Here is a 14,440-nt window from a genome sequence, read left to right as displayed (position 1 = left end):
CAAAAAAATGACATTCAAAAATTACACTTGCTTAGCTTGGAATCTAGAGTATATAAATAAGGCTGTCGAGTAGCGATTCTCTACTCAGCAACGATTTCGTTACTCAACTCATGTCAAAAAGTATCCTCACACTCAAATGCGTTTGGATCGGCACTCAAATCTAAGTCTGCTCAGTTACAGATTTAATTAAGTGCAGGTGGTGTTACAACACGTTTTACAACGCTATATGACCATCAAACCAATGGATCATTTGACTTGATTGTTAAGTTCAACGGCCGCATTGACGGAATGAATGCTTTTTTGCCCATGATGAAATTGTTTTCAAGTCCTATTGTAGTTAATGAGGCCACTGACCCTAGTAATTTAGAACTTGAGTTGCTAGACAAGCAGTCAGATAGAAGACATGACAATAAGCTCGTGCGTCTCTCACGAAAGTTTTTCTTTTAGTCTGATGCGTTTGAGCCACTATAATATATTTTGATTATATAACGAACCGAAGGTCACGAATTAACAACATACACTAAAGTAATTATGACAAGATACCAGTAATTATGATTATGAATTACGTGCCCCCAGCTCTGCAGGTAGGTGGAGTTGTGTGGCGAGATAGCGTATTACGTAGTGGTATAATCCATGGCTGCAACACCGATGGGTTGCGGGTTCGAGTCCGACCGAGGTCGACTTCAGAATTCCTACGAAAAGTGTTGGAGGTTTATCTATGCTCATCCTCGCCGCCTCATCCGCGTAAGCTGTGTCTTACAAAAAGCCTAGAAGTGGGCCGTGCTACAAGTCAGCAGATACGGAATCAAAAATGTAGAAAATCGGCCTGGTGTAAAAGAGGATTAAAAATTAATGCAATTACTAATATTATTGACGAAATTCAACTTGGGATTACCACCAACGTCTGGACTGGGGGACGAATTGATGTTTTGGTCCTGATTCCAGCTACAACCCACGCTAACATGATATATAAGGGGCAGGTCCCAATGTTGAGAAAATAATTGTGAAATAACGATTGACGCCCGTTTCAAGTAGAGTCATATGAGAATATGACGAAGCGAACATAAAATTCTGCCTTCCACTTAATACAGATATTGTACTGCAAGCTGCAGTTACGAGAAACGGAAAAAACGGCTCGGTTATGATATTATATATATCACCAGCTGTTGATTTTACTGCTTCGTTGTGGAAACCGCAATGTTTTTAATTGACTAGTACAAAATTTCAAATCTTTGTCCGGTGTACGTACGTACTAGATAGGCCTACTGCTCGCCAAGCAGCAACGGTTAAACTGCGTTTAAATAAGCATAAGCAGGCATCAACACATAGTTACTATTTTAAACGAGGCAGAGCGGAGACAGATTATACTGCTGTGAGGAGGTGGTGGCGTGTGAACGTGTTGATAACCTGATACACAGCACGGCGGGTGTTCTTACAATCACGCTAATGTACGACGTACGTACATCGAATATCTATTTACTGCGGATACTTCTTATGCAATGACGCGCAAAGCTAATAGGCTGCTTCTGACGTAATAATGAGCAGTGGCGTTTGAAAATCAGACGTTTGTGCTATCACGAACCTGGTATAATATCTTTTCCTTGTTCACGAATGTTCATGTTCATATGTCATAGTCCTTGTACAATTAAAAAGTAATCGTTCTTTCACAGAGAAATCGATTAGATATGGGAAGTAGTCGATTACGATTACGATTACTTCGGAATTTTTTCGAATGTAATCGATTGCGATTACGATTACTTGAAAATGCTGTAATCGTCGTAATCGATTACGATTACTAATCGCGATTACCCCATGTCTGGTGTGGACACAAGCAAACCCCACGGTTCAGTGAAATTGGTCTACGTCACACTTTCCATTTGGTCAAAGGCAATTTGACGGTAATTTTTAACCGGCTTGCCGAGCATTAAATTTGATAAAACGGGTATCAATCGAAAGCTATCGCGGTACTGATAGCGAAGATATAAATTTTATTCTGATCGTGGTCCTGGAACCCCCAAAATCAGCCTCGAATGTTGCATTGTGATGGAGTTTTGTATTGTGACGAAACCATGCCGTCTGAGCAGCTCAGGAGCAAGGGCGCACGAGAGTGAGAATGTGAATGCTCAATCGCTTGCGGAACAATGGGCAATACGCTTGCAGTTTGCGCTGCTGCTCACCTGCTCCAAGACGGCATGGTTGCGTCACAATATCAAACTCCATTACAATGCAACATTCGAGGCTGATTTTGGGGGTTCCAGGACCACGAACAGAATAAAAATTTATATCTTCGTCTTAAGTTTCGAAAAATGTCATATGGCTCTCACTGGAGCCTGCAAAAGATCTATTGTAACTCAAGCTTTGCATGCTCAGATAAGGCAACCTGCATGATCAGTAAGAGTTTTTACAGAGTAAATACGGCGCACGACGAATCCATGTATGAGGTTCGAAATATTGCTACAATAACGTCACAAATTTTCAATTGTGAGGTAACAACGGATTGAAATGTATGGCTATATGAGAGTTAAAATGGAAAATATAGAGCCAAGATGGCTCTTCAGACGAAAAAGGTTCCCGACGATTGTCCCATCAACGTTGTGTGCGTGCGCGCGCTGTTGACAAAGTCTGCGCGCACAGAGAAATGTGTGCCGCGCACAAAAAAATCCACCTGTGGTTCGAAAAGAATTATCAGACGAAGCGACACCGTCTCTTTTTGTAGAAAATGTATTAAAACGCAATAAAAAGAACTCGAGTCCGTCCCAACGAACTTCAGAGTTTCGCAAAATTGGTGGAAATCGGGAGTCGAGTCAAAGTGACGACCTTTTCTTTAGTCAACACCACACATTACCGGTAAAATTGCGTTTTTTTTATAGACTGAATGTAAAGATTTCTTTTGTCGGCACCGCGCTCTTGTGCGCTGTGCAGTGCGCAATGTGCATCTGACTGCAGTATGCATTAATCGCAGAATAACCGCTAGATGTCAGTATTCAGATACATTCAATTTTGATATCTTTACTTCAATGCAGACAGATGACTAGTTCATGTTCCAAGCAGAAATTACTTAAAATGACAAATGAAGAGCTTCTTGGAGGTACAGAACACCAATATAAAATTGAGTAGTATATTCATATTGAAATGAACCCGAATATTTTAGGCTGACACTCGTCAGGGCTAATCGTCACCAACTAGTAGAGAATGAGAAAGAACATTTCAATATTATGAATATACTATTCAATTGTATAATGATAAATAAAATATGCATACTATATCTGAAGCACCCCCATATATTTAACCACAAGTGTGTGCATGAACGGTGTGTGGAGGCAACCAAATGAGGGCCGGCACTGACAGGCGACGACCAGCAAACTTTGAATTAATGTGCTTCACTAATGCTATTCTGCAAATGCTCGCTCGGTGATTGTCGCATAATATTTAAAACAGCAACGAAAAGATCACATGTCAACAATATCAGATTATTTTGGATCCCAGCTACCTCATACAGAACTACAAAAATTATGTAAACTTGGATCCGCGACCCCGACTTGCACTTCCGTAATTTTTATGTAGGCTGATCAGCACTTCTGTTCACCATACGCGATATATAGTGGCGAGATGGTGCAGCGCTACGTTCCACAGCTGCAACACGAATAGATTAAAACCATATTTTCAGCAGGAAGGATCGATGGTCCGGCCGCGTCATGCAATCACAACGTACCATCAGATTTGCATGAGTTCATTGCTACAGATACGGCACCTTAGGTAATAACTAGGTCGGGGACAGCCAGATTTCGACTAGATATATGTGAATTTGGCTGAAGGAAATAGCGTCAGACTTATAGAACATGTATGCCTACAAAGAACCCCTGTTGCTTCCAAATCTAAATAATATATAATGTCCAATAGGCTACTTCTTCATTTCCATTTCTTGAGCACACAAATACTTTGACCAATAGGAAATTAGTCGCGGGTCAAAAAGGTTGAGAACTGGTGTCCTAGCTGTTCATTATATCGTTATCATTATATCGCATAGCACATTATGTGTCTTTAGCGGATAAAAGTAATAGAATAACTGATTGTGATTATGACAATGATATTCACCGGAAAATTGTGACATAATCATAACAACCATGCAATCAAATCAATTAAGGCATGGACCGCCTTGTCGTACTCGAATGAGTATCAACATCAACATGTTGATCGGGAGATGGTGACGATCCCATTCAGGAGATGCAGTGGGACCAGGATTTAATTGATTTTTTGGGTAACTCGCTTAGATGTGGACATGGACTGGACAGCTATGCATCAATCAGTTTAAAGTGAAAATGAACGCTTTAATACTCAAGTAGGCAAATAGAAAACAACTACTTATATAAGTATATACTCTATGTTGAGCGACTATTGTTGTATACTAGACGTATTGTTTACATTCACCGAGGTGGAATGTCGAAATACGATATGCGCGGGTGCCTCCTATGAGATTTCGTGCAATGTGTAACATACTAATTCCCTCAAGCGAGAAGGTGAAAGAATGCGCGAATGGTATTTGATAACCCTGCTACTCTTTTACCGTTAGTATACACAATAAAGAAGAGTACAAACGAGACGAAGGTTTGGAGTATTGTATGACTTTATTTATCGCACTCGATCGCATTGGTGACCTGGCGACCGAGTGGGTGAAACTTTTCGTCGTTCCCGATCTGACGCTGTGGAACAGTCTCTCTCGTTTATATTTTTTCGGCCACGCTCCGCATTCCAATCTATGATTCCACTCTCGTGCCAAAGCGGTTCGCTGTGACAACTTCGACTGCAGGCGGGATCGCGGTCGTGGTTTCTCCTGATGCGATTTCTACAAAGATAGTCACTTAGTCAGGGGTAGCGCAGTAAATTGTGATGGTTTATAATTTCGATTTCTCGCTCCGATACGCATAATTTCGAGGAGTTCAATGAAACCTTTAGCGTTGCAATCGTAGACTCGTAGAGAATACCATACGTACCGTGATTCGCAGTAGGAAGCTAAAACAGAAAGCGTTTTGGAAGCTCTTGTGATTATTAGAGTTTCCTGCGGTAGTAATTTGCGAGACTGTCACTATGTCAATTTTAAAATATTGGCCAGATGCTTTCCATCTTCAATATTTTCTATTTCGGCAAGTGTTATTGATTTTATCAGCTTTCAAGTTTTATAAGATCGGAAGTTCATGTGCACCTCATTCAGTTTACCGTTTGGGTGTCGCTATGGCAAGCACTATCCTAGTGTCTGGATAGTAATGAGTAATTGAGCAGTGCTAGCCATACAAGAAGCTACTAGTATTGACTGCACACTACTGGTATTATTGTTCTTGCCTGTGAAATCTATAAATTATGCAGAATCATGATTAATTGGAATATTTATCATAATAATGGAAATCTCAATATGATTTGAGATATCGATTATGCAGAGAGTTGATGCTGATGTGATAACTTGGTATGGTAGCTTTCCAGTGGGCATTGAAGTAGTGCTTCATATGTGCTTCAACGGACAATATCATATGATGGGTTCTTGAAGCCTACTTCACGAGCTAGAGTTTGAATTGCTCAACGTTATGATGTCGCCATTCTCGAGTTTCGAGGTAGCTTTCAAATAATAAGTATGAGATTTATTCAAGAAATGAAGAGCTCTGAATATTGGTATAAAGTTCAGTGAAGCCTGTTTAGTGCATGGAATGGACTTTGCTGCTGGTTGTTTGTTTTTACGCATTGATCAGTTATCCTTGTCGATATACGATAACATAGATATTAACGCTGCTTTATACCAACTCACGATGGTTATAAAGAAATCTATAAGATGAAAAAATAAAGGCCATGGAGGTATTTGCTACTGCTGTTTGCCTGTTTTGTGACAGCACTCGTATCGTTTTAGATGGTCAGCATGAGTCTTTCAACTCATTTTTGATATGTAGGTAGGTGGTAGGCCTACATCGATTTTTGATGTAGGCCTACCAGTGTAGGCGCTGATAGTTTGCACCGAAGTTGAAGTCATTTTGTTAATGTCGGCGAAAAAAATACAGCTGAAACACATTTTCTGATACTTGATCAGCTCTGTGTTCGGTCTATATTGCTAATAATGGCTCCAATTTAATACGGGATCTACCAGTGTGAGCTTGATACATGTTGTCCTGATGTGTACCAGTAAATGCAGTATGGACTCGAGGTCGTCAGACAGCTTTTGAGCAAAGCACTGTCGAAAAAAGGCCCAAATTGGGTAAAAAACAGCTAAATTGTTCAATAACACTAATATCGTTGCACCATTACCTATAGACCTTTTTTTTGTCAATCTCCGGGAATTCCAGATTTATATCGTTGATGCTGTTGTAGGACACCAAATCCACTACAACTGTTGATAGTATTGGAGGACACCGAATCCAACTACAATAACTGCTGTTATTTCAAGCTATTTCAGAATTGAATATATAATAGTAAAATAAAAAATTGTTGTGTTATAATATTGGTCTGTATTTACAATTACAAACGTCAAACTCCTAACTTGAGTTAGCTTATGGTGTGCTAGCTAGCTAGCTTATAGTACTAAACTACAAAACATAAATTGAACGAATCCTGTGTTCCAGAGATGAAGATTGCCATGATAACTTTTGCTTAAAATACACCAAGCCCAGTCTAAAATATAAAAATTTTCGGTGTCAATGTCCGAAAGACATTTATTGAACTAGCTAGTTTGATAGTATGTGCCAACTGCTTCCAAAAAGAGCGAAATATTGAAAACAAATAGCTAGACAGATTTTTTTTTGTAACGCCGCCAACTGCCTCTGAAAACGGTTAATCTGGCAACATTGTATGGACTACGTCAATTTGTCAAGATGGTTATTTTGTACAATGTGATATAAGTAATAGTGGAAAAATCTTTACAAGTGGTGTTACATGTTGTTTCACAATTTACTAGAAGACTATTCAAATTGGTAATCTCGGTGGCTAAGATGAAAATTTTGACATCATATCCCCTTTTTCGTTTTTGATCTGTTTTGTATTGCGACAATCATACCTTCTAATTAACAGTGATTAAATGAATAATTTGTAATCGGAGCAGGTTGTGCTTTCAAGTAAGATACTAAGCTTTTCCATTTGTAAAACATTATGGTACTGAAATGTATTATAAACACTTTATAGCTATCTTTCGTCATATCAACAATGTCATTTATTCGTTCACCCATAATTTTATGAAAAGCTCTGGGCTGGAGTTAGAGTCCTCTCTATTGAAATGTTGCTGTTTATAGCTTATTTTATTTGATACACTCCCTGCAGTGTTATTAAATGCAGTGGGTTGGGTTAAGCATGGTATTGTTTTAAAGCATAGTCAGCATTGGATGAATAATTCAGTATTTTCATAAGCATTCTTTTCCGTTGGTGTTGAAAGTATACGGAAATCTGTTCCTATCCCCCATGAATATTGTATAGCCTAACCAAGGATATTCGGACAATCTGGTAACTGCATTTTCCTTCCAGCCTTTGCCCGCTATTACTGGTATGTATAAATTATGCACAGGTGTAGGCTAGATCTTATCACAGCGAAGCTAATGAGTTATATCTCGCAGAAAGAATTTCTGCCTCTTATCGAGTAGTACATTGAAAATTGGGGATGTGGAGGATATATTATATTATTATGTGAGGTGTGTTCCCACAGAATTTGCTTATTGAGGAGTCATTAGGTAGGTACTGCAAAATTTACTTTCGTTCTGAGAAATGATGAAAGAATGGCTAGAGTATCGATTCTTTTGCCTAATGTTTGTTGAAATATAAATAGTAGCCTAAATATATGCTGCTTTGGCACTAACACCTTGTTCTAATTATGAAAAGATATTTCAAAGACATCTGCCATATCCTTCATTTAGTTCTTTACCAATTGCTAGTGAGCATCACAATGTTTTAGGAACAGTCTCCAGGTGTATTTAGTTGGTTAATCATGTTTTGATAAGGGTTTTACTCCTAGCTAGCTCCAAGATGGAGGTGTGGGTTTTGGTAACATAATCTTATACTTGGAAAGAGTGTTCTAATCAGAAATAATTATGAATCATAATACAAACCCACAGAGGGAAAGAATAACTATCATTGGCTGCATACTAAACAGCAGACCATGTTAGCAAAATTTATAAGTGGTATCTATGGAAATGGAATAGTCATGCATGACTCTTAGTAGTGGAACTTGGGTATAGAATGGCTAGAGCTAGGCTGCTCTATCGTTTTGTAATTTGTAATCTATGGATGATAATGCCGTAGAAAGTAGCTCAATTGTGTTCATGGTATACACCATGTTCATTACTTGATAATTTCAAGTTTCCAAGTTGGTTCTCAAACCACCGAAAATTCCACTTGCAGAGCTAATCCTATTAGCCCAAGCCTTAAATTGAGGTTGGGCAGTTTTGGAATGTTTATACAACACTACCACAAACATCTAAGATGATTAAGTATGATACTAAATCTTTTCTCCTATGGAACTATGTCTGCTTCACACATTTGCAGGATGTTAGTTAGCATATATAAGAAAATTCATAGTCATGAATCATTTTACAGCTTCTTTTGTTATGTTTTTAGCCGGCATAAAAACATAAGGAAACAAGTTGTAACAGGATTCATGGCTATGAACCAACAAAGTTTCTTATATGCCTGCTAGATGACATAGATATTGGCTGACATGACATAGATGGAGTATTGCATTGCATGTACTTATGAGCCTAACATACATATTTTATGGGTGTCCTCAAAATATTTAATTATTTCCTCGACATGGTTTGCAGGATTAACCGAGGTATCTCAGAGATAATAATTACATGCTGCTACTGGAAGACTAATTCTTGCTGGATTACCATTGGGAGATAACTCGAGCACCATTCCATGTGATACCATATCCCTGACAGCACCATGGCCGCGGAAACAAATAATAATCTACCTCTACCCCCGGGATGGGAAGAATCTCAAGACTATGATGGCAAGTCATTTTTCATCGACCACAACACCAAGCGTACTACGTGGATAGATCCACGCGATTGCCTCGCGAAACCCCGTACTTTTGCCGACTGTGCGGGCGGAGAACTGCCAGTCGGTTGGGAGAGATGTAACGACCCTAACATTGGGGTGTATTTTATAAACCATATCACAAAGCATAATCAGAAGGAAGACCCGCACGAATCTTGGAAAACGACACAGCAGAAAATGCTCGAGGATTACATTCACAGCGCCCTTGCCGACATCGAACTGCAAGAGGAGGTATTCAAAATCAAACAAGAGCGACTGAACTTGGCGGAAAACACCATGCACACCCTGCAACAGCGTGTGAAAAGGCACGCCAGTTGTAAGTCGACGGGTTCCAGCCAATATGTGCACGACACCGCCTCAAATGGTAGTTCAGTGTCTGGTTCGAACTGGTCAATCAGCACGAAATTTGATCCTGACGAAATTCGATTTGAAATCGACGAAACGAGGAGACGCGTCGCCCATCTGCGGCACGAGCTTTCCTACATCGAGGCTAATATTTATTCGGCGAAAGCGAAACACCGACAATGGGCGAGTCAGCAAGACAGCGGTTGCGTCATGAACTCGTGCGAGCACTTGCACGGGCACGACGGTCACTGCTGCAGGTCGCAGTTGGCCGATTTCCGCGCGTCACAGGAGCATCTGCTGTGCAGCCTTGAGGAATCGAAGCAGAAAATCGCAGATTTGAACGCGGAAAAACAAAATTTGGAACTGTTAGGGTCAAAAGACGGGAATCCGCAGACGTTGCTGTTGATTTCGGAGAAAAAGGAATTGCTGAACGAGCTCTACAGTCAAAAGGCGAGTTGCAAAGCGACGGAAGAGGAAAAAAATCAAATAGTGCGACGCTGTCGGGAGCTAGAGAGAGAGCTGAAAGACGCGAAGCACGTTAACAATCGCGCGTTAGGCGACAGACTGATGCGCGCCGAAAAGTTACGATGGATCAACTCCAAAATCGATATGGAAATACAACACACTAGTGACATAAGAGGCCAATTGCAAAAACTATCATGCAGCTCCGGCTCGTTGTCGTCCACATCAAGTCAGAGCTCTAGTAAATCCGGCAGTCCGAGCGGGCAACCGTTTGGTTACCGCAATAACTCTATGACCCGGGGCAGAGCCAGGGCGGTCCGGGATAGTTTACGGCGAAATTCGTCTAGATGTTCCGATATCGGGCCGAGACTCAACGTGAGTGCTCATATCGCAGTGAATGGGTATGAATGCTCCAACGATCCCATGTTACCGCCGCATATGATGTATTCTGACCACCATGATGGCGCGATATCCATGTCGTCGAGTGTGTGTTCCTTACAAAGTCAAAATAATAATATGTCAATGCAAATCCGTGGAGGTACTTAGCCACATCGGAGATATCGTGGTGGTAGAATCCACGGAAAGAATGTCTCGTTGACGTCAGTCGCGATGCCGACAGGGTGAATCTCAGAGGAGCTGGTAGCGTGAAAGGTTGTAAGCCTTGCTGTGGCGGAACCAAAGTAAACATTCGAGCTGCCTCGCGCTCAAGACTGTTTACACGAATAAACGAATAAATACCGTACACTGTAAACACTTGTATCGCGTGTGTGTCTTGCGAATTCCATCGCGAAAGGCTCGCGTAAGTGCCTAAATTAAAAGATGTTCCTACGAAAAGTTGGAAATCATGCGCGTAGCTACGATTATCTTGCCATTTTAACAGAGTTAAGTATGTCGCCGTCGCGTATAATACCAGATACATCACGGTATTTTCTACAGTGTTGGACTGGCGGTGTATCCACTGCTATTGACAACACTGTAGTTTGTTGTCAGGACAAGTCTTTGTGACCCAAGTATGTTTGAATCGCTTATTGGAAAACACGCATGATGCGACTGTGTTTGTGTTAAGCATTGTAATTTCGCAAGCTTTGTCGTAGATATATGAAACCCTAGACTTGATCAAATGGGTTGTTATCTGGCAGCATTTGATCGAATGTTACCTTGGATCTGTTGTATGATGGAACCGTTTATTGGAAAACATACGATGCGACAGTGTTTGTGTTGAGCATTCTAGTTCCGCAAACTTCCACGGATATTATAAATAACCCTCAGACTTGATCAAACAGGTTGTTATCTGGCAACATTCGATCGAATGTTACCCTGGGTATGTTTTGCGTTGTATGTGAGTACTTTGGTAATGTTTGAAAAATGCACAATGAAGGAGTACAAGTGGCTTTGTTCTCAAGTGGGCCAAAGTTGTGTGGTTACGCAATTTCGGTGCCGCTAAGACTGTTCACATCGTACAAAGGAAAGGATGTACCGTTGGCCCTGCAGACACATTTCTTAATATGCTTGTGTGCCAGTAATATAATTTTTGTTGCCGATGTGATCCCAATGAATTTGCGGATTCGCATATTGGTTATCAAGCTCATAAGTTACATAGCATCGTTGGACATTTTGCCTGAGCGTTAAGATACTATCTTTGCGATCTGTCTGTATTTATTGTGTCTGTATCTCTTGCCAGTGTTACATGGAATACCACGCGGCCAATTAACATTCTTTTGAAATGTTGTAATCCTTTATTAGTAAATGTGGGATTACCTAATTAGAGCGAGTTTACGCAGTACCAACAGTGCCATCGACGACGCGTTGTTAAACACTTGACATGTCATTTATATTGATATTGCGACAGTGACAGGTCGGGGTAATACGGAGATTAACGTATGATAATAATATGGCTACTGCCGACTACGATATGAGTAATATGTGTTATTATCGTGTCGTCACTTCGCCCTCCGACGTTTGCCGTGACTTGAATGTTTTTCGAAAATGGCCTTCTCTTGATTCTTCTTTGTCGCATTGACGTGAGCAAACACGGTCTGTTTTGTGCCCGCTCTCTAGAATTCGGAATATTTGAGCGGAGTGATGAATTCCAAAGAGTTTTTCGCATGTTGACAAGACGTGGTGGAGTTTGGTATGCCGTAAATTTGCACTGCACAAAACTAGTACGCTATCACGGTTTAATCCGCGTAATTGAACGAGGCCTTTGTCAACAAGGCTGAATTTCGCGCCCCTAACGAGTCCTACTAGCTTTAACAATGTACCACAGCCTGCAGGTGAAGATAGCTCTTCCCTCCCTCGATGCTGATCATGTGCAATTTACCCAGAGCGGTTACGATGTCGTTTATACTTTCATTTCTGCGGAATCGAGTCCTTTTACCTTGTTATTATATCAATGCGATTATGTATTTTCCCCCATCTTTCCTTTGTTAGTTCAATAAAAAGTCAGACGATTGAAACTGTTCGTTTCGTTCTCGAGTTGCAGTCGTTTTGTGGTTAGCGATTCATTTTGAGATAGGGAGCTACCCTGCCCAGATTATGATTTCATCGCGAAGTCACATTCGTCTGGCTCTGTTCTGTGTACCGAAGCGTCTGCTTTTGTGTAGCAAGGGTCTTATTTCTAGATTAGCAGGGGTGACGTAATTACCTATTTCGAGAGATGTCATTCCTATGAGAGGCAACTTCGCGAAGAGGCCGTGCCAGCAGCAGCACCTGGCTTTAAACACAGCTATTGAGACGAGGCAGTGACACAATTAAACACCTGTGCCAGAGTGATTGTGAATGCCTTTCGCGCCGCGACTGAGGTGTTCAGAGTCACTGGCTGGTTCGGTGCGCACGTTGATCGCCAATCTAATATACCGAGCTGATTGACGCCATTCCGGAATGTGATCAACAGACTACAAAATATCGGAACGAAAGAGATATATTTGTAAACCCGGGATGTCGCCAGCAGTTGGCAAGACGAAATTAGCATATTGTATGCTTTCATTCGGAGCAATGCAAAACGGTAATATTGAGGCAGGGCCGTAACAGCACTTCGTCAGCCCCCCCCCAAAAAAACGTTGGTCTTGGGCCCCCGTATGTTGATAAACCGGACTTCTGGGGGGCGAAGCCCCTTTGTATACCTGCTCTTTGCCGCTACTTGTCATTAATAGTGGGTGTTCGTTTAGTGGGCCACCTATTCTAGCCTAGACGCGTGATGCGCGAAAAATTTCAAGAATTCGTGATTAAATCGGTCAGTATTATCGGGAATTGCATGTATATTGCTATCAATTCTTATCCCCTATCTGCTGACGTAATAAGATTTACCGATAGAGCTGAGTGAGATGTATTTGAAAAGGTAGGACCCCTCAACAATAATTGAACATCTTCGGGCGTATACCCGTTGGCAGGAACGAAACAGAACTTCGTCAGGTCCCCAAAAAACTTGGGTCTTAGGCTCCCACAGGGTGATATTACGCCCCCATCCCATCGTGTTGATCGGTTTTGCCGCGAAATCAGCCGTACTGTTTAGTGAGCCAGCGCGTAGCGCAAAATTTTTCGATAATAATGATAAAATCGGTCAATAAGATCGGGAATTGCATATATATTGCTATCAATTTCTTGTCCTCTCTGCTCATTTTATCAGATTTACCGGTAGAGCTGAGTGAGGCGTCTTGGAAACTGTAGGGCCCGTAAATAATAATTAAACATCTTCGGGCGGGCGGACCCGTTGCTATGAATTCGTTACCTGATGTTATTTCGTGACCTCCTGTCTGCTATATGAAAACATATATATTAGAATCGGGCAGACGTACGCACACGATTTCAAATTAGTGTTTCTTCACTGGCGTATAATTTTTACCTGCGGGATGGAATTCGTCTTCTGAGGTTCAGATTGCCAAGACAGGAACATTCGGCGCCATTCATTTAGGCGCCTAGGCTATGGACAATTAAACCTATATGTATTTTGTATATATAACGAAGTTTTCGGTCAGCGTAAGGGCAGTCCTTTTCGGCCAAGGTTTTCGATCGTTCTGGCACACTTCTTGGAGTCGCATGTAATATGTCCTAAATCGTGATATGTCTTGGTGCGTCGTGTCGCGGTATTGGCCAACGCCGATATGCCCGTTTCTAAAAATCTTGTGTGTTCTTTTCTTTGGGGAAGGGTACCAAATAATCATGATATTTGGCACCTTGAAATCGCGCCTAGCGCGAAAAAATTTTGAAATGTTGCCTAAATTTTCAAAAAATACTCTATAATTTATGCTAATTCACGAAATAATTTTGGGCCCCCTTCGAGCCCGGGCCGCCCTCAATTGGGGGGTTTGTGGTGCGGCAGTTACGGTCCTGTATTGAGGGCATCCTAATCGATGCAGTTTCCAAAACCTCATCATGTAATTCACTGACCCATGTATTGGTATGCAATTAAATCTGTACACTGCACAGTACACATGCGATTGTTAATGGATGAATTTCAATCGTACCGTCTGAAATGTTTGGATTAAATCATGGTGTCATAATCTTCCTTTCTTATCACGCAACACGAGGGGAGTACAGAGACGACAGATTTCCTTCGTAACATCGGCTGACAACGACATAAAGTTCGATCTCTGCGTGACTGCTGGAGCGTGAAGTT

General features: G+C 41.2%; 1 protein-coding gene across 1 annotated transcript; it reads left to right on the top strand.

Moving 5' to 3' along the window:
- Positions 1-4,773: 4,773 nt before the first annotated feature.
- LOC145442630 (protein WWC2-like) lies at positions 4,774-12,281 on the top strand. The gene is made up of 2 exons (XM_080320592.1): positions 4,774-5,841; positions 8,781-12,281. The coding sequence occupies exon 2, from the start codon at positions 8,905-8,907 to the stop codon at positions 10,369-10,371; it is 1,467 nt and encodes a 488-aa protein (XP_080176718.1). The 5' UTR covers positions 4,774-5,841; positions 8,781-8,904; the 3' UTR covers positions 10,372-12,281.
- Positions 12,282-14,440: the final 2,159 nt, after the last annotated feature.

Source organism: Botryllus schlosseri, chromosome 7 (genome assembly GCF_051294905.1).
Source record: "Botryllus schlosseri isolate E-star chromosome 7, Bs_hap1, whole genome shotgun sequence".
NCBI lineage: Eukaryota > Metazoa > Chordata > Ascidiacea > Stolidobranchia > Styelidae > Botryllus > Botryllus schlosseri.
This window is presented reverse-complemented; position numbering and strand designations above follow the sequence as displayed.